General features: G+C 49.3%; 1 protein-coding gene and 1 long non-coding RNA gene across 2 annotated transcripts; one reads left to right on the forward strand and one right to left on the reverse strand.

The window, feature by feature from the left end:
• The first annotated feature begins 4,770 nt into the window (after window positions 1-4,770).
• LOC125111686 (uncharacterized) lies at window positions 4,771-7,368 on the forward strand. The gene is made up of 3 exons (XR_007130919.1): window positions 4,771-4,985; window positions 6,044-6,188; window positions 6,495-7,368. It is a non-coding gene; the product is annotated as an uncharacterized LOC125111686 (long non-coding RNA).
• Window positions 7,369-15,161: 7,793 nt separating this feature from the next.
• DUSP1 (dual specificity phosphatase 1) lies at window positions 15,162-18,261 on the reverse strand. Its single transcript, XM_047789409.1, has 4 exons — window positions 17,627-18,261; window positions 17,205-17,350; window positions 16,643-16,862; window positions 15,162-16,209 (listed from the first exon to the last, which is right to left on the reverse strand). Exons 1-4 carry the CDS (start codon window positions 17,991-17,993, stop codon window positions 15,839-15,841), a joined length of 1,104 nt encoding a protein of 367 aa, XP_047645365.1. The 5' UTR covers window positions 17,994-18,261; the 3' UTR covers window positions 15,162-15,838.
• Between the last annotated feature and the right edge of the window lie 1,247 nt (window positions 18,262-19,508).

Raw genomic sequence — 19,508 nt, forward strand, 5'->3', positions numbered from 1 at the left:
CTGAGATCCCACATCAAACTGCTGCACACCATGGCCAAAAAAGTAAATAATTTGGAAAAAAGAAACAAAAAAGGAAACTGTTCGAGAAAAATAAAATCCATTAAAATTTTTTTTTAATTATTGATGCAAACAACAACATGGACTGATCTAAAAAACATTGTGCTCTTTGAAAAAATGCAGATACAGCAGAAAGAAGACCATGTGATTCCATTTATAAGAAACCCAGAAATCACAATTTTAATCTATGGTGACAAAAAGAATATCTGTTTGGTAGGGACTGATTGGGAAGAGGCACAAAGGAATTTTTGATGGCGGAAATGCTCTTAACGCACCACACCAGGCTGGGGATCGCATAGGCAATGCCACAGAGAAAAACCAGAGCATTAACCTATGGCACCGCAGCAGGAACTCCAAGCTACCATTTATTTTATTTTATTTTATTTTTGTTATTTTACTGTTTTATTTTCCTCAAAGCTACTTCATTTCACGAGTTCTCAGAGTCTACTGTTTTTGACAAATTAGGCAAACAAGGCTATTTTGATAGGCGTCAGACATGTAATGACACAGTAATATGATTTCTATACTTAAAATGAACTCATCGTTGCATAATTTTTATAAGATTAACATTTCAATAGCTTCCGCCAAACACGGACCACATTTCGAGCAAACATCCCCATTGTTTATAAAATCAGTTTCAAATTTTGAACAAAGCAATGTAACATTCATCATTAAATAACATAAATGAAATGTGGCAGAGTTTTATATTCTGCCAAAACTTGTTCTGTGTAAAATATGCTATCATATTTAATTCTCTTTCATTATCATTTTACTGAATATGTATTGCTTTACATTCCCATTTAATCTATTATCTAGTCTTAGAAAAGGAGAGAGTTGAAGTTGACCCCAAGTCCCATCTCACATTCAAAAGGCAGTGCTGTCTAGAATATGAGATCAATAAGAGTATTTTCCTAAAATAGGCATATAGGCATAATAAGCGTAATATTCATGTGATAATAGTTAAAAACAGTTTTAAAAGATCATTCTACCTTTCTAAAAAGTACTAATATATATTTCTTACAGTTTACTAATACTATTGACCTATAATTGTTTAGATATCTGAATTGTATTTTTCAAAATTTCACCTAACCCTATTCCTGGGGCCCATTTGTGTTAATAAATATATTGATATAAAAATATAGCAGTAAGGGATTCAGTGTGGGTTCTTAAAAATTCTGAAGATTGCTGTCCTTTAGGGTATTCTTTTTTTTAAATTTACCTTTAGTGGCAGTTTTCCCCTGCCTTTTAAAAATATGGAGAAACAATGGACATATAACATTACATTAGTTTTAGGTACAGAACATAAAGATTTAATACAGGTATATATTGTGAAATGATCACCAGTTTGGCTACTTAACATCTATCATACCACATACATAACAAATTTCTCTTTCCTTGTAATAAAAACTTTTAAAATTTAATCTCTCAGCAACTTTCAAACATAGAATAGAAATATAGTGTTGTTAAGTATACTTACCATGCTTTATTTTATTTTTTTCTTTTTCTTCCAGATTTTTTTTTATTACTCAAATGAATTTATCACATCTGTAGTTGTGTAATGATCACAGCAATCTGATTTCACAGGATTTCCATCCCCCAGCCCAAGCACATCCCCCCACCCCCCAAACTGTCTCCTCCGGAGACCATGAGTTTTTCAAGGTCCGTGAGTCAGCATCTGTTCTGCAAAGAAGTTCAGTCCGTCCTTTTTCCAGATTCCACACGTCAGTGAAAGCATTGGATGTCGGCGTCTCATTGTATGGCCCAAGCAGCCATTTTAAACCATGAAGCAATACTGGGAAGGATGGCAGAGCAGTAAGACAGAAGCAATCTGGTTTCCTGAGGATCGTTGGAGGATAATTCTCCATGGCATTTTTATGCCTTTTGGGACACCTTTTATTTGGAGTCATTTCTTTTCAAGAACATTTTTTATAACAAAGAGCCCAGGGAAACTAAGACAGTGTCTCCTTCTGGAACAGATAACAGATTTCTTTCCTGACCAGGGTAATGGAGATAATGTCATCCTTCAGGGCAAATGTTGGCTGGATTTGCCAGCAGCCTCTTAGATGATTAAGAGTTTCCTAAACTGGAGACCCCGTCGTGGTGCAGTAGTTAATGAATCCGACTAGGAGCCATGAGGTTGCGGGTTCGATCCCTGCCCTTGCTCAGTGGGTTAAGGATCCAGCGTTGCCATGAGCTGTGGTGCAGGTTGCAGACGTGGCTCGGATCTGGCGTTCCTGTGGTTTTGGTGTAGGCCAGCGGCTACAGCTCCGATTCGACCCCTAGCCTGGGAACCTCCATATGCCACAGGAGCATCCCTAGAAAAGGCAAAAAGACAAAAAAAAAGTTTCCTAAACTTAGTGTGTCCCAGCTCTGGGGCAAACCCATTGTGTGCCCAGCAATCACCTGGTCCCACTGCACTGGCCCTGTGGAACTTGGGGGTCTAGGGGAGCCAGTGCAAACATGAATCTCATTCTGCCCACTGTGCATGAGTAATAAAGCGCCTTGTTTCTGACCCAGGAGTCCTGTGCCTTCTGCAAACAGCTATGAAACTTGTGGCAGGTTTGCTTTTTCGTTTGCAAGTAGGAAAGAATTCTCGGACACTTCATGCTTCGGAAGAGGATTTCATGGAGCAGAGCAATATCACTAGCCTCAGGGGGCATCCCCCCAGCCCTTTTCCTAACTTTATTGAGATAAATCTTACCTCAACAAATATCTGTTTTGGAGTTCCCTCGTGGCCCAGCGGGTTAAGGATCTGGTGTTGTCACTGCTGTGGCATGAGTTTGATTCCTGGCCCAGGAACTTCTGCGTGCCGAGGGTGTGGCCAAAAGAAAACACCTATTGGAGTTCCCTTTGTGGCGCAGCAGAAACAAATCTGACTAGGAACCATGAGGTTGCGGGTTCAATCCCTGTCACTCAGTGGGTTAAGGATCCAGCATTGCTGTGAGCTGTGGTGTAGGTCACAGACGCGGCCGGGATCTGGTGTGGCTGTGGCTGTGGCCGGCAGCTGTAGCTCCATTTGGACCCCTCACATGGGAAACTCCATATGCAGCAGGTATGGCCCTAAAAAGCAAAAAAAAAAACTACCAAAAAACAACAAAAAAATCCATTTTAACTTATAGTACATTTATTTATTTATTTATTTATGCTTTTTAGGGCTGCACCCATGGCACATGGAAGTTCCCAGGCTAGGGGTCAAATTGGAGCTACAGCTGTCGGCCCAAGCCACAGCCACAGAACAAGGGATCTGAGCCACATCTGCTCCCTACACCACAGCTCATGGCAATGCCAGATCCCTAACCCACTGAGCGAGGCCAGGGATTGAACTGCATCCCTATGATCCTAGTCGAGTCTGTTAACCGCTGAACCATAAAGGTAACTCCTACAGTTGAATGATTTTTGAAAAATCTATATGGCTTTATATATACCCAAATTTTAACAAATGAATGCAGAATATATTATAGCTACTACCACATCAAAAACATGGCATAGGTTGCAGATTTAGCTCAGATTCGATTCCTGGCCTGGGAACTTCCATATGCCGCAGAAAAAGGAAAATAAATAAAATAAAATAAAATGGCTGCCACAGCTCCAGCCATCACATCAGTATTCCAGACAACAAGAAGGAAGAGGAAAGAAAAGCATTGCCCTTCTCTTTAAAGATACTTTCTGGAAGTTGCATACACCTTAGTTCTGGCTTATTCATCTGGCTGCAAGGGAGACTGGGAAATGTAAAACATATACCTGGATACCTGGCTATTGCTAAGAAGGAGGAAATAACTTACACTAGTGGCAACCAGCTGTCTATGCCCTACATAGTCAGTTTATTTTGTTTATTATTTTATTGTTTTGACTGCACTTGCAGCATGTGGAAAGTCCCAGGCCGGGGATGAAACCTCCACCGCAACAATGACTTAAGCTGTTGCAGTGACAACACTGGATCCTTAACCTGCTATGCTGCAAAGGAACTCCCATAGTCAGTTTAATCATGGCCTGTGAATTTGTTGAAAGTGCTGAGGATACAAGGATATGTAAACCCCTTTTCCAGGAGCCCTGGGGGCATGGGGAGCCTTATCTAGTCCCCACTACCACCCTCTCCAATCATTTTTATGAGCCCCGTCCATGGCAAGCAAAAGTTCCTGGGCCAGGGATTGAACCTGTGCCATAGCAGTAACCACAGCAGTGACAGTATCAGGTCCTTAGCCCACTGAGCCACCAGGACACTCTACCTTCCCCAATCTTCTTTTTTACGGCCGCATCCATGGCATATGGAAGCTCCCCGGGCTGGGACTGAATCTGAGACGCAGCTGTGACCTACTCCACAGCTGCAGCAACGCTGGATCCTTTAACCCACTGAACCGGGCCGGAGATTGAACCCATGCCTCTGCAGGAACCCAAGCCCCTGCAGTCGGATTCTTAACCTGCCGCATCATAGTGGGAACTTCTTCCCAAATCTTAAAGAGCAATGGTGGGCCCCAGAGCAGAGGCAGGACTCAAGCTTGTCTTGCTTGGTGCAGTGGAAAGACCCTGCCAGACCTGGGCCTTGGACCAGATACTGAATTCAACCTAACCTGTGGCTTTAAGCAAATCCTCTACTCTTCCAGGCTCAGTTACTACTCCTCGTGACATGGCAATGTCAAGGCCTGACAAAGAGGCCAAAGGAGGGCATTATATAAACCACCCATGGGAAGCAGGAGCCAGAGCAGATGCTCAATAAGAGACTGCCTTTATCTTTCTTCTCTGACCCTGAGCCATCGGGGCTATTCTGGGCCCTAGCTCTGGCCAGAGATATCAGAACAGACTTCACAACAAGACAAGCCTAGTGGAAGCCAGGTCTCTCCTCTTCAAGGCTGCAGAGCCCTTCACACCAGAGAAGCAGCTCAGAGGAGAACCAGGGTTGGATGCTGTGCCCTGTCACGTCCAAAGTCCACGTGAGTAGGAGCCTGAAGGGCTGGCTCCAGGCTCTGGGGAACAAGGCAGTCCTAAAAACGGTGTCTCGTCTTTACAGGACACTCATCTTTTCGGGTCTCCGATGGGAACAGCCTAAACAATTCATCCAATGAGAACATGGGAAGGAGGCTGAAGCCAGGGTCCAGCTAGCGTTTTCAGCCTTTTTTTCCTCCCTGAGGGGTGTGGCATGTCCTGGACCTCACTCGGAGCCCCCCAGTGCCCACACTTTGAGATGCCCACCATAGGGGGCGCAGGGCCCCGGCTCATTTTGCATGAGAGCACAACAGTGTTAGGGGCCTTTCTTCCTTCCATAAAAGCTGTTCCATGAGAACAAACTGGCTTCAGACCATGCCCCCTCCCTCCTTTCTGTGCCATGTTCCCAGACTCTGAGGGCTCGAGGGTCCCTCCTGACAGACGTTTTTTCTTCTCTCCTCTACCTGCTCGTCCCTGCCTCCCCCCACCCCCTGCCACCACCCCACCCCTTGCCCTGCCCACACCGCACCACCGGCTCCCAGACCACTGCTCTAAAATCCTGGCTCAACCATCAGTCTCTGGCACTTGCTGGAAGAGTCCAAAGTCAGGGACTCTGCTTTCTCTATTCCCCTGGTCCAGTGTCCAGGGCAGGAGCTGGGGATGGACGGGGGCGGGGGGCTGCTTTGATGACGGGACTCTAGGCTACAGCCCCCATCTTTACCAGGACCATCTGCCTCAGCCTCTCCGGTCCATCATAAACGCCAGACCCTGACCTGGCTGGCACTGACACCCCCTCACCTGCCATTGCCATGAGGTTCCGCCAGGCTGACAGTGTCCTAGAAGGAGGGCCCGCAGGATCCCCCCATAATCCCTCATGTACTCAACCATTCACCTCCCCACCCATAAGCCAAGCTTATGTTGGGACACAGAAATGAAAAGACGACAATCCTGCCCGGAGTGGCTCTTGATCTGGAGAGGGAATCAGATGGCTTGTCCCCTGCCTCTCTCTCTTGTCTGGGAGGCCTCCCTTGCCTTGTTCCTTCCATATGCGCATATTGGGCGACAGACCACGAAACAGAGCGACCAGTGCCAGGAAGGTGCTATTGAGAGCTCCGTGGGGGAGAATCCCCAGTGGTCACCAGAGACCTCGACAAAGGACATTTCCAGGAGCTTCAGGATGGATATCGAATCCTCCTATTCGCTGAGAAGCGGTGAGTCATAAGCCCCAAGCAGCCCTACAGACTTCCCCATGAATCACCCACTGCCCGCTTCTCCACGTTAGAGCCACACGCCATGGGGAATTCTCCTCCCGGCCGGGAGGGAGGAGATGCAGGGGGAAGTGTGGGAGGCTGGGGCGCAGAGCAGAGTCCCTCAGCAGGTTTTCCCACTGTTGTCCTTCCCGAGTCACAGCCCTGATCCTAAGAACAGAGCCCCAGCGTGGCAGGTCTTGCAGAGCCAGGACCCCCGCGTCGTTTCCTGATTACAAAGAGCGTTTACACATTTGATGGCCTTTGCAGACCACTCTGTGTTACTGGAAAGTCTCCAAGGGAAATTGCCTCATGCGGAAGGGAAAGAGGCTGGTCGAACAGAAAAGAATCACTTCCCCCCAGCTTTGGCGCGGGACCCACCCAAAAAGGAGAGGAATTGTCCAGAGCCTTTCGAGGTCTGGCATTTATGCGTCCCATTTAACGAGGGCCCACCACACAGCAGGCACGGTTCGAAGGGCAGGAGATCCCGCGGAGAGCAAGACAGACAAGGACCTGGCCCACAAGGCCTTCCATTCTAGTGGGGAGAGAGACCAAACCCAGATAAACCTGAGGCGGCGAACTCCTACGGTTACCAAAGGGAAAACCATCTGGGGGAATGAAGAACTGTAACGATGGGAGTAACACATCCTCACGCCGTGTGAAATAGATAAACGACAAGAACCTACGTATTGCACAGGAAGATTTTCTCCATCGTTTCTAATAACCGATATGGGGGAAGAAAGAATGGATATGTTTATATGTGTTCACTTTGCTGTACACCGGAAACGAATACAGCATTGTACATCGACTATATGCCAATCCAATTAAATTAAAAAACATACTAGGTGGTGATCACTGCTATATTGAGAAAAAAAGAAAAGACAGGAATACTGGGTGGCCAGGGCTGGGGGAGGGCGGTTGCTGGTTTCAATGGGTTGATGGTCAGGAAATGGCCCATTGAAGAGAGGACTTTTGAACAGAGAGCTGGAGGAAATGAGGGTGGTGGCCTTGCAGGGACCTAAAGGAGGTCAGTCTGGGTGGAGGGAAGAACATGGGCCCCTGGAGGGAGAGGGAACTCAGCCTATGCTCGAAAGAGCAATGAGGGAAGTTCTCATCATGCCTCAGCAGTCACGAACCTGACTAGTATCCATGAGGACGAGGGTTCAATCCCTGGCCTCGCTCAGCGGGTTAAGGATCCAGCGTGGCCTGAGCTGTGGTGTAGGTCACAGACTTGTATCTGGCATTACTGTGGCTGTGGTGTAGACCGGCAGGTGCAGCTCTGATTCGACCCCTAGCCTAGGAACTTCTGTATGCCGCAGGTGTGGCCCTAAAAAGACGAAAAAGAATTAAAAAAGAAAAAAAGAGCAATGAGGCCAGCTTGTCTGGAAGATATGGACAAAGGGAAGAGTGGCAGAAGATGTGGATAGAGATGCATCAGCAGACAAGTCGTGTCAGGTCTTGCAGCCTTTGTAAGGACTTGGCCTTTTATTGTGAGTGAGATGGGAGCCATGGAGGGTTTGGCCAGAGGAGAAAAAGGACCTGAGGTGTTAAAAGTCTCGTTTTTAAAAGTTGAATTCAGAGTTCCCATTGTGGTTCAGTGGGTTAAGAACCCAGCATAGTGTCTGTGAGGATTCAGGTTCAATCCCTGACCTCGCTCAGTGGGTTAAGGACCCAACCTTGTTGCAAGCTGTGGTGTAGGTCACAGATGCAACTCGGATCTGGTGTTGCTGTGGCTGTAGTGTAGGCCTGCAGCGACAGCTCCAATTCCACACCTAGCCCAGGAACTTCCATGTGCTACAGGTGCGGCCCTAAAAAGAAAAAAATAAAAGTAAAAAATAAAAGTCGAACTCCCTTCCAGTCATGGCAGGCCACGTCATTCAGAACCACTCTGCCGCTGAGGGCTAGGATAGTTGGACAAAATATTTTTGAATGTTTCAGTTTGAAGACATTCAAGCACCAAAAGGGCAGTCAGGAATTGTGGGATCAAGATCTGGAAGAGGAGAACTCAGAGGGAGGTGCGTAGTACTGGGGCCTTTCTTCCCCCAAAGGGTTATTTGCCAATTCTGAAACAGAAAGCTGGAAGACTACCAAGGTGGGCAGAGCTTTAAAGAGACTTATGAGAGGGAGTTCCCGTCATGGCTCAGTGGTTAACGAATCCAACTAGGAACCATGAAGTTGCGGGTTCGATCCCTGGCCTCACTCAGTGGGTTAAGGATCCAGCGTTGCCGTGGGCTGTGGTGTAGGTCACAGACTCGGCTCGGATCCTGCGTTGCTGTGGCTCTGGCGTAGGCTGGCGGCTACAGCTCTGATTGGACCCCTAGCCTGGGAACTTCCATATGCTGTGGGTGCGGCTCTAGAAAAGACAAAAAGCCAAAAAAAAAAAAAAAGACTTTTGTGATGATCATTGTACAACTATAAATGTAACAAATTCACTGAGTAATAAAAAAAAAAAGACATGAGTATAATGGGACAAATAATAGAGTTCAGAGCATCCAAGAAGGAATCTGATATAGTCCTAGGCTTTTTTGTATATTACCCCCCTAAAAGTAGTCCATGCTGGGGGTGGGGAGCTGGAAAATCTCCAAGCTTTTAGTTGAGACTCTTAAAGGACAAACCCTTAGGAGAAGAATGAAATACTCGCCACAGGGTCTAAAGCTCAGCTTCAAGTGTCCACAAGCCTTCTCAGTCTCTAGTTGGGTTAAGGTGATCTGGGATCCCTCAGCCTCCAAACAACCTACCACATAGTAAAAATTTTTCACACATTAGTGCCTGATGCTCAAGCAAAAATAACCAGACTTGTGAGGGAGAGTTCCCTTGTGGTGCAGTAGGTTAAGGATCCAATGCTGTCACTGCAGCAGCTTGGCTCACTGCTGCAGTGTGGGTTTGATCCCTGACTCAAGAACTTCCACATGTTGGAGTTGCCATCGTGGCTTAACGGAAATGAATCTGACTAGCATCCATGAGGACAAAGGCTCAATCCCTGGCCTTGCTCAGTGGGTTAAGGATCTAGCATTGCCATGGGCTGCTGTGTAGGTGGCAGACAGGGCTCGGATCTGGCCTTGCTGTGGCTGTGGCATAGGCCGGCAGCTGCAGCTCTGATTTGACCCCTAGCCTGGAAACCTCCATATGCCACAGGTGCGGCCCTACCAAAAAAAAAAAAAAGAGGCAGAGAGAAAAGAGAGAAAGAGATTAAAAAAAATAGACAAATGAGGTAGTAAAACATGTTTATACAAATATTAAGAGAAAAAATACATGACAGATATAAACATAGAGGATAGTCATTAGTCAGACACTAAAATAGCTGTTTACTATGTGAAAGTATCAAAATGGGGAAATAATAACAATTTTCCAAGGTTAATGAAAGCCATCAAGCCACAGATTCGGAAATATTGCAAATCAAAGCAAGGTGAGTAGGGGAAAAAATGTCAGCAGCATTATAATTAAACTGCTAAACAAACAAACAAACAAACAAAGACAAAGAGAAAATCCAAACAGCCAGAGAGAAAGACAGATTACCCTTAGAGGGACAACACCACGTTAATAAGCTGACTTCTCAAAAGACAGAACAAAATTCACAAGACAATGGAATACGTCTTCAAAATGGTCAGAGAAATAAGGTTGAAACTACACCCCTTTGCCTAGCGACAGTAGCTTTCGCTAATGAAAGGAAATAAAAAACTTGTGTAGGCAAGCAAAAACTGAATTTGTCATTATAAATGTGCACTGTAGACAATGCCAAAAGGATAGCTTTGGCTTCTGGTTGCAAATAGACTGGGAGGGACGGTGCAGAAAGAAGGAGAACAGCCGTGAGGCTGCCGCAGCGACACAGGCAACTCTGGATCAGAGAGGCGGTTTTCGAAGTGGTGAAAAGTGAGTCTATTTTGAAAATGGTTATGTTTCGAAAATGGACCTGTTTCAGTGTGCTGATGAATCAAATACCGGTTCTGAGCAAGGAGAGGAGTCAAAGACAGCTCCGAAGTTTTTGACCTGAGTTAATGGAAGACCGAAGTTGTCTTAACAAAGAAAGATGAGAGCACAGAAGGAGCTGGTCTGGAGGTACATCAAACGTTTGTTTTGGGGGAGTTCCCACTGTGGCTCAGTGGAGGCAAATCTGACTAACATTCATGAGGACACAAGTTCAATCCCTGGCCTGGCTCCGTGGGTTAAGCATCTGGCGTTGCCGTGAGCTGTGGTGTAGGTCTCAGACGCAGCTTGGATCTAGCGTTGCTGTGGCTGTGGTGCAGGCTGGCAGCTGCAGCTCCAATTTGACCCCTAGCCTGGGAACTTCCATATGCCGTGGGTGCGGCCTTACAAAGACAAAAAAAAAAAAAAGAGAGAAGTTTGCTTTTGGAATTGCCAAATTTGGAAGTCTGTTCGACAAGGAAATGGATATGTCCAGGAAGTTACTGGATATACAAATGTGCAGTAAGGGGAGAGGTCTGGGCTAAAGTTTAAAATGTGATAGCTGTCAATACATATTTCTTTCCTTTTATCATCTTTCCCTTCCGATGATGATGGTGGTGGTGGTGGTGGTGATAATTATGGCTAAAATGGTTAGCACTTATGTTTCCAGTGTGTTGAGTACTATGCCAAACAGTTCATGCACATTATTTCATTTAATATTAACAACTATCGGAGTTCCCGTCGTGGCTCAGTGGTTAATGAATCCGACTAGGAACCATGAGGTTGTGGGTTCGATCCCTGGCCTCGCTCAGTGGGTTAAGGATCCAGCGTGGCCGTGGGCTGTGGTGTAGGTTGCAGATGAGGCTTGGATCCCGCGTTGCTGTGGCTCTGGCGTAGGCAGGTGGCTACAGCTTTGATTAGACCCTTAGCCTGGGAACCTCATGTGCCGTGGGTACAGCCCTAGAAAAGGCAAAAGAAAAGAAAAGAAAAAAATATTAACAACTATTTTGTAGGACAAATACTTTCACCACTTCCTTTTTAAAGATAGGAAAACATGAGACATTTCATTTCACCCAAGTCATACAGATTTTATATGAGTTGTTCATCTGTTTTGTCCCAGGCATTTGGAACAAAGTCTCACAATTTGGGGGTATTATTCATACATCTACTAAGCCCTTTCCAGGGGCTAAAGCCCTCATTCCTTTATTCAGAAGATACGTATAAGTATCTGCTGCTCAAGACAACTCACTTCTCCCGGTTTCCCTTCATTCTGGGAGGGGTGCTGCTGCTCAAGTGACAGAATGGGGACCAGCTGAGTCACCAAAGGACAATGAGCCTTTCCCAAGCCTCTCTGATGCTCCCAGAGGTGACCGCCTTTCATTTAATCCTTAAAAAGCCTTTGAAGGTCAGAGGTTATTGGCCCATATTACTGAGAGGGAAACAGAGGCTTAAAGAGTTTGCTAACCTACCTACAGTAAGTGACACAGCTAACAAAGTGGCAGAAGCAGGTCTTGAACTCAGGTCCAACTGGCTCCAGGTCAAGTGCTCTATCTACCGGTCCACAAAGATCCCTCTCAAGCCTCAGGTCTTTACTGCCTTCCTGGCCTGGAACCCCCTTCCCAGCTCACCTCTCAAATGGACAACTGGGGTGTGTTCTTCAGCTCTTGGCTTTGCCAGTCAACTCATCAGAGGCCTCCCTGCTCACTAAAACCTAAAGAACCCCCTCCTGTTATATCCCACCTTTGCAGCCTTCATCCTTATGTTATTTCTGAATTACCTTATTTATTCACGCCCTTGACCCCACCATTGTTAGCTCCTGGAGACTAGGACCTTCGTCTAGCACCGAAGCATGGCTGGGCCCAAACAGCGTCCATCCATATCTGTTGAATGAGTGAGTGGGTGCATGAATGAATGGACTGCTGCTTAGCTTTCAAAGCCACAGTCCAGAAACAGGTGGTTGGTTCTACTGTATTTCCCTTCGCGGAGCGCAGTTGTGTGCACTGTGGGACTAGCAACACGCCTGCCCTTTGGTCCCTGGAGGATAAAGACATTGCCAGAGCTGATAAAGGCGAGCAGAGGTTCGGCTGGACCCAGAGGCTGGTCTCCCACAGGCTTGCCCTGCAGAGCCCCCAGGGAAGTCCCCACCAGTGGACAGCCCTCCCACCTGCTCCCCAGAAGGCAACCTGCGGAGGAAAACAGCCCAGGGTGACCTGGAGCCAGGGCCGAGGTGTGGGAAACCTGAGCTCGGGGCCTGGGGCTGGGCGGGGCCACCCCGGGAGGCCTGGGCTTTGTTTGCCTCTGTGTATGGCAACCAGAAACCACCGGAGCCAGCAGTTCTCAGAGGCCACCTCCCGCACCCCGCACCCCCCTTTATTTTAATCTCCTAAACTGATTTGTCAGCAGCAGGAAGTGACATGACAGCTTTCCTCACAAAAGGGAAACTCCTCCGCGTTTCCATGGGGATGGAGGCCACTGAATGATCACAGATTTATATAATCTTAAAGGTATACGCACCCGTGAGGTCATCCTCCAGGGGCCCGGGGAGGGAGGGCGGGAGGGAAATGGAGGCCTGAGGCTGCAAACCCAAGGCAGATCAGCTGTGACTGGCAAAATTCCAGGGCGAGGAGAGGATGCGGTGGAAGCATTTGGGGTTGGACGTCTCCTAAGGGAATCATGGGTAGCTGGAAACCGCAGACAAGCATCAAGTATGTGTTGATGCATTTTCTACGGCCTAGAATGAGAGCGATGGGAGGAAGCTTACCCATTAGATCCAGTGCAAGCTGGTCATTTTATGGGTGGGACAACTGAGACCCAAGGACCGCTGGAGGTGGTTAGGGAAAGGGATCTGAATGGTTCTCCAGGGCCCACAACCTGCCAGGCACTTTTACATTCATGAGCCCATCTCCTCCTCACAAGTGAAGCAGGTTTGACGAGAGCTTCGTTTTGCAGATGAGGAAACCGTGGCCCAAAGGGATAAAGAGCTTTTCCACCCCCCTGTTAGGGAGTGAAACCATGGTGACATCTGACTGGCTACAAAGCTCATCCTTTCCCCACCCCCACAGTTGTCTTTTGGGCTGAGTGAGGGCTTTGGTCCCTGGTCTTTCTACAGACAAGGTTCCCACTCTGCAATTCCATTGACTTGCTACATGACCATGGATGACAATTCGTGGCCTGCCCCTCTCTGAGCCTCAATTTCCTCCTCTGTAAAATGGGTGTTGCTTTAAAGGTTAAATCCGATCATACAGAAAGCAGTTAGCACAGTGGCTGGCACAGGGCACTAGCTCCAAAAGTGGCAGCTGATAGGACAGTATCAGTATTAAGTGGCTGAGTTGTCCCTATGTCAATCTCCCAACTGAGAAACAAACATTTGGCTGGTTTAAGCATCTCTTCCTCAGCTTGAAGTACCTTTTTGCCTTCTTAAGGAAAGCAGTCTCGGGCCTACAGTGACATTTCCTGGAGGATCCGAAGACCAGGAGGAAGGGTCATCGCCCAGGTTCCCCAGGGCTGGCCAGAGGTTAAGTGGCTTGTGCTGGGAGAAGTGAGTGAACTGTTTTCACTGGCGGCTCCCTTAGGCAGCTGCTGTATTTTTCCACTGCGTGGATCACACTGGAGATTAATTTTGGTTCAGCCAGTGCCTGCCAAGCAGAAAGTGATGGCCCGAGCCCATGGGGAAGTCAGCCATGGCATTTGCCACGGACTTGAAGTCGCTGGTACATTTCCACGAAGGGAGATATTTGCAATAGTAAATTTCTAGGGCTTGATAAAAAAATAAAAAAGCCCACTGGGTATGGTTTGTCTTGAAAGGCATGAACATACGTGTAATTGGAAGCCCAGCCGAGGAAATGAACTTGCCAGTCCAGGGTAAGTTCTTAGAACATAGAACACAGGGATCTTTCAGGCCCTGGGAGTCAGGTGGCAGATGGTGAACCAGTGTGGGAAGGTCAAAGACACTGATTCTGTGTCAAGGCCTTGAACCCTCACTAGGGCCACCTGGAGAAATAAAGTAAGATGTTTGCTTTTCGGCATCATTCAGCGCTTTGTCCAGAAACAAGCCCAAGGAGCTAAGAGGCCAGCCACTCAGGAGCTTATTGCTATTGAATTCAACATTAAAGACTGGATTATGGGTTGGTGGTCAATTACACCTGCTGTTTTGGCCAGTTTGGCAAGACAGAGTGAAAATCCAGACTACTGCCCTGGAGCAGGTCAGATGGAATTGCCTATCTTCTTCAATCAAATTAAGAGAGCAGGGCAGCAAGTGATCTGAAGGCAGCGGCCACCAAAAGTGCCATGTACACACACACACACACAGGCCCGTGGGGGCGTGCTCCAAAACTTGAGTACTGGTCAGATTGGGGGCAGGGATTTCGGGGTATTTTGTCTACTCGGTATTTGCTTAGAGTGCTGGGTAATCCTTTTACAAAAATAAAAGTTCTTTTCAAAGGCAAAAAAAAAAAAGAGCACATGAGAAACAAATGATAAAGTACAAAACACAGAAGGAGGAAGAAAAACAGATGTAGGCCCAATGTCCCCGCTCCTGCCACCCAGCTATGCTGGGTCTCAGCATCTTCCTTTGCAGAAGATCTAGCAGAGCATTCTGCAGGCAGGTAGCACACCCAGCCTCGCACACACAGTGTGCAAATATATTGGAACACTCTCATCCTCCTCACCCTAGCACAGCTCAGGGAAGGAAGACTTTTCACATTATCCAGAAGGAGGTACTATATGAAAAAGGCAACCAAGCAAATGGCCATTTCTTTGGTTCTGGGAACACTTGGGCTCCCTGGGTGAGGGGATGGCACATGCGTAGGTGGACCCTTGGAGCCACTGCTAACAGTTCAGCTGCGGCACCTGTTTTTTTAATGACAGATCCACAGTTCTCCACCTCCCTGGCAACCCAGTCGTCTTGTGAGACTGAAGGACCATCAGAGGAGCAAGGGATCAGAACCCCGCACACCTTCTAGAGGCCCTGGTTCTCCTCTATTTCAGTGCTGGGGGAGGGATCGCTGGGGCTGCCCAACAAATAAAGCATTGAGATTTCCATAGAAATGCCATAATTTATTCTGCGGTATAAAAAGTCATCCTTATGTAACAAAATGTCTTCGTAGAAGAAGAAATATATTATTTCGGGTCATAAATAATCAGCAAACATACAACTGTTGGCAACTTAAAAAACAAACAAACCCAACACTGGTGCTTTCCATCAGTGCTGAAAACAAACCTGCTCAGGATCTATTTACAAGAGGTTACAGTACTCAAACACAAAAATTGAGGTATATGGTTCTTCTAGGAGTAGACGCTGACAACTGTGAAGGCAGATCACCGACACAAAAATAAATAAAATCAAGTCCAGTCTCATACGTATGTGTCATTGGGAATGGTAACACTGGTAGGTATGTCAAGCATGAAGTTTCTTCAGGAAACAGGGCCCAGCAGAAAAAAATCGGCTCGCACACCGAGTCCTCTCTCTTCTGCCCCTTTTGTCAGAGACTTGATGCACCCACGGCATGTTGGTCCCCAATGTGCTGAGTTCAGCAGACGGTCTTGGCACTAAGTCATCCCCAGGACCGCCCAGGAACCCAGTGGAATTCGGATGAAATTAAATAAGGAAGGACCAGCCCTCGCGAGCCCCCTTCCTTGGAGTTATTGCATGTCTCCTTGCAAGAAGGAGCCTGGAGTCCCAATGGGTTGTGAAGATCACCTCCCGTGGCCTTTCAGCAGCTGGGAGAGGTCGTGATGGGGCTCTGAAGGTAGCTCAACGCACTGTTCGTGGGGTGGACGGGGATGGAGACGGGGAAGTTGAAGACGGTGGTGGTGGAGGCGCCTCGGTCCAGCACGGCCATGGCCGGGCTCCCAGCCTCCGCCGAGCAGTGCGGGGCCAGGACCTGGGACTCAAACTGCAGCAGCTGGCCCATGAAGCTGAAGTTGGGGGAGATGATGCTTCTCCTCTGCTTCACAAACTCAAAGGCCTCGTCCAGCTTGACTCGGTTAGTCCTCATGAGGTAAGCGAGGCAGATGGTGGCCGATCGGGAAATGCCCGCCTGGCAGTGGACAAACACCCTTCCGCCGGCATTCTTGATGGAGTCTGGAAAACAAAGGGCAGCGGGTTACTTGAGAGCCCAGGAGAACAACCCCAACCCCAGGGAGAGGGTGTCTAAGAGATGCTGTGTGTGTCCTGTCCAGAGGTGGTCACTATCACCTCATGCCACCACATGGGCCCTGTTCCTGGAGGCGGATGGGGGCACAGCGCAAGAGGAACAGGGCATGTAAACCCAGACCAGGGCATTTGAGCAGACCCATGTGGGACAAATTAAGTCAACATTCTGAGATTCGGTTTGCTAACCTGTAAAGTGGGACATCAAATCTATGCTTCATAGGGATGCCACCCACACCTGACTGAGAGTAATGTCTACAGCTTAAAAGAATGTCCCTCAAGTTCTCGCTGTAGAGTTTAGGCTCGGTGGCTCAAACTAAAACAGGGAGGCACAGGTCCCAGGCATCTTGTTCCATTTATTTACCGATGAAATCGATTGCCTCATTGAACCAGGAGCTGATGTCTGCCTTGTGGTTGTCCTCAACGGGGATGCTCTTGTACTGGTAGTGACCCTCAAAATGGTTGGGACAGTTGGCCGAGACGTTGATCAAGGCAGTGATACCCAAGGCATCCAGCATGTCCTTGCGAGAAGCATGGTAGGCACTCCCCAGGTAGAGAAAGGGCAGGATCTCCACTGGGCCACCCTGAAATCCAGAAACATCCAACACTTGTCAAGCTTTGTTCAATGGCAATGCTCATGCCCACACCCACAAAAACTCCCTGGACAAGTCAGTTTCAATACTGGGTGAACTTCGCAGCATCTTGCTGGTATAGAAAATAGGGGACTAAGCCCAGTTGCTTGGGCAGGGCCAACAAAGTTCATTTCTGTAGTGCCAACAATTAGAGACTCAGCTTCATCACACCACTTAACCACGGGATAAATATCCCTGTGTCCCCCGTTATAAATAAAGCTGCATGTCACTTTCTATATTCTCACTACATTTACCAGCTGTTCCTTCTCCCCTCTGGTAAGGCCCCCTACTAACCTGATCGTAGAGTGGAGTGCTGCAAGAACTGCACCCTGATTCGGTGCTGTCAGGGACGCTAGTACTCAGGGGAAGGCTGAGCCCCATGGGGGTCGACTGTTTGCTGCAGAGCTCCGGGCAGGAAACAGAAAAAGCTTCATATCCTCCTGGGAATACAAAGAGACATTTTTTTTCCCATTAGTAACGCCGAGACAGGGCACCCTTCAAACAACTCCGCTATCCAACGGGACTGGGAGTTTACCCCGGAGAGGCCCAGGCAACTCTTTGTTCACAGACCAAACAAAGCCAACAAGTCCCCAGAATGAGGATCGAGCGCCCAGGCGCTCCAGGTGGGGCAGTCCCCTAGATGCTGAGAGCCAGGGGTCCCCGGGCTAGGCGACAGGGGGCGTGCGGCCCGCCCCTGAGCGTCCCCGAGGGCGTACCTTTGAGCAAGAAGATTTGCGCGCCGCGCGCCTCGCGGCAGAGCGCTCCGGCGGCCAGAGCCAGGGTGCCGTCGCGTTTGGCGCACTCCAAGGCAGCGCTGCGCTCGTCCAGCAGCACCACGGCGTGGTAGGCGCCGGCCAGCAGGCGGCCGCGCAGCTCCGCGTTGGGCACGATGTGCTCCAGGCCCATGGCGCCCTTGGCCCGGCGCCGCACGATGGTACTGAAGCGCACGTTGACGGAGCCGGCGATGTGGCCGGCGTTGAAAGCGAAGAAGGAGCGACAGTCCAACAGCAGACACTGCGCCGCGCGCTCCCGCAGCAGCGTCCTCAGGCCTCCGGCGTCCAGGGATCCCACTTCCATGACCATGGCCGGCCCCAGCGCCCCCAGCGTGAAGTCTTCTTGTGCTCTTTGTCCTCGGAAGCCAAGGGGAGGGCGACGGCTTTCGAGGAAAAGCCTGACCCTCGTTTTCTTTAAGCCAAACTCCAAACTGCCTCTGGGCTGAGCGAAGGGTCTTCGTGCGGGTCTCTCGACCGCCTCGGGTTCCTTACTGCTCCCCTGCCTGCCCCTCCAACCCGCGTAGAACCTACAACCCCAACGTCCTTCACGGCGAGTCAGACCCGCGGGAAGCGCGCTTATATGTGGCCTCTCGGCGGGCGGGGCGAGAGGGGCGCGCGGAGGCGCGCGCGCGCGCAAGGGGAGGGGGTTGTTTGTTTGAATGACGGTCACGTGACCGGTGTGGTGACGTCACCCGCCCTGCCGGGCTTGGCGCCGGCAGAGCCAAAGGGGAAGACGTCATCGGCCTCTGAGTGGGGTCCGCTGGCTGCACTCTGGCTCGGGTCCCGTCCCCCGCCGGGCCGTCCGGCCTGCGCCTGGCGCGTCCCCGGGGAGCTGGCCCGAGCTACTCTCCGGGACCGGCAGGGAGGAGAGAGGAAGGGCGCGTGAGCAGCTGAAGGCTGACCTCGGTGTTGAGAGCGGCTGGGAGATCAGGCCGCATGCCACCGGCCTCCGCCTCCCTTCCCCCCGCCCTGTGCCCCTTCCCCGCGCCCCCTCCGCCGCAGACCAGAACGGAAAGGGGTTTCCTGCGTTTTTGCAGACATGTGGGCCCCTTTCTCTCATTTCCTCATCCCCAACAGGCGAGGAAACAGGTTCTCAAGGAGAGGCTATTTACTTGCCCAGCATCACGCTGCTGGGGGTCGAGGGACAGAGAGGAGCCTGAAATGAAGGTTGGAGGAAAATTAACGAGTTTGTCCAGCCAAGAACAACCGGGGTGAGTTGGGGTGGAGGTGTTCAGGGAAATATTTTCCTACTCCCGAGACTACTCTCCTGTTACTTAAAAATAAAATGTACATTTAACAAGTAAAATGCCTTCCAGTCAAACCCCAAGAGGAAAAAGGTCTTTCTCAGTCATGTGCTTGCCCAGACCATTGTGAACTAAGGAAGGTTAGAAGATTTCAGAGGGCTGAAATCCTGGTCGGGGGAGTCGTAAAGTCAGGTCGAGGACTACGGGGTTCGTGTTAAGGGAGGCGGACCCCCTCCCACCCCATCCAGCGCGGCTCGACAGCGCCCTCCCGAGGCCGCCAGACATGTTTTGGGTCACGTTTACTTAAAAACAATTGTAGCCACTCCCATCTCTTTATTCCCCAAATGTGCACTGATTGAGCACCTAACTCTGCCCTGGGCTGGGAGCCTCCAGCTGGGAACAGGAGTCAGGAACAGGAGCCGGGCCCAGCCCCCACGCCTTGGTTCTCGCCATTAATATGGGCTTAACTCGAAATCCCCATCCTGGGTGCTCTAAGAGGATTACCAGGACCTGGACGCGCACTGGGGAGACCCGCATGCGGTTACCCTCGTCCTGGGCTACCGAGTGACAACCCCTACCCC

Source organism: Phacochoerus africanus, chromosome 1 (assembly GCF_016906955.1).
Source record: "Phacochoerus africanus isolate WHEZ1 chromosome 1, ROS_Pafr_v1, whole genome shotgun sequence".
Classification (NCBI taxonomy): domain Eukaryota; kingdom Metazoa; phylum Chordata; class Mammalia; order Artiodactyla; family Suidae; genus Phacochoerus; species Phacochoerus africanus.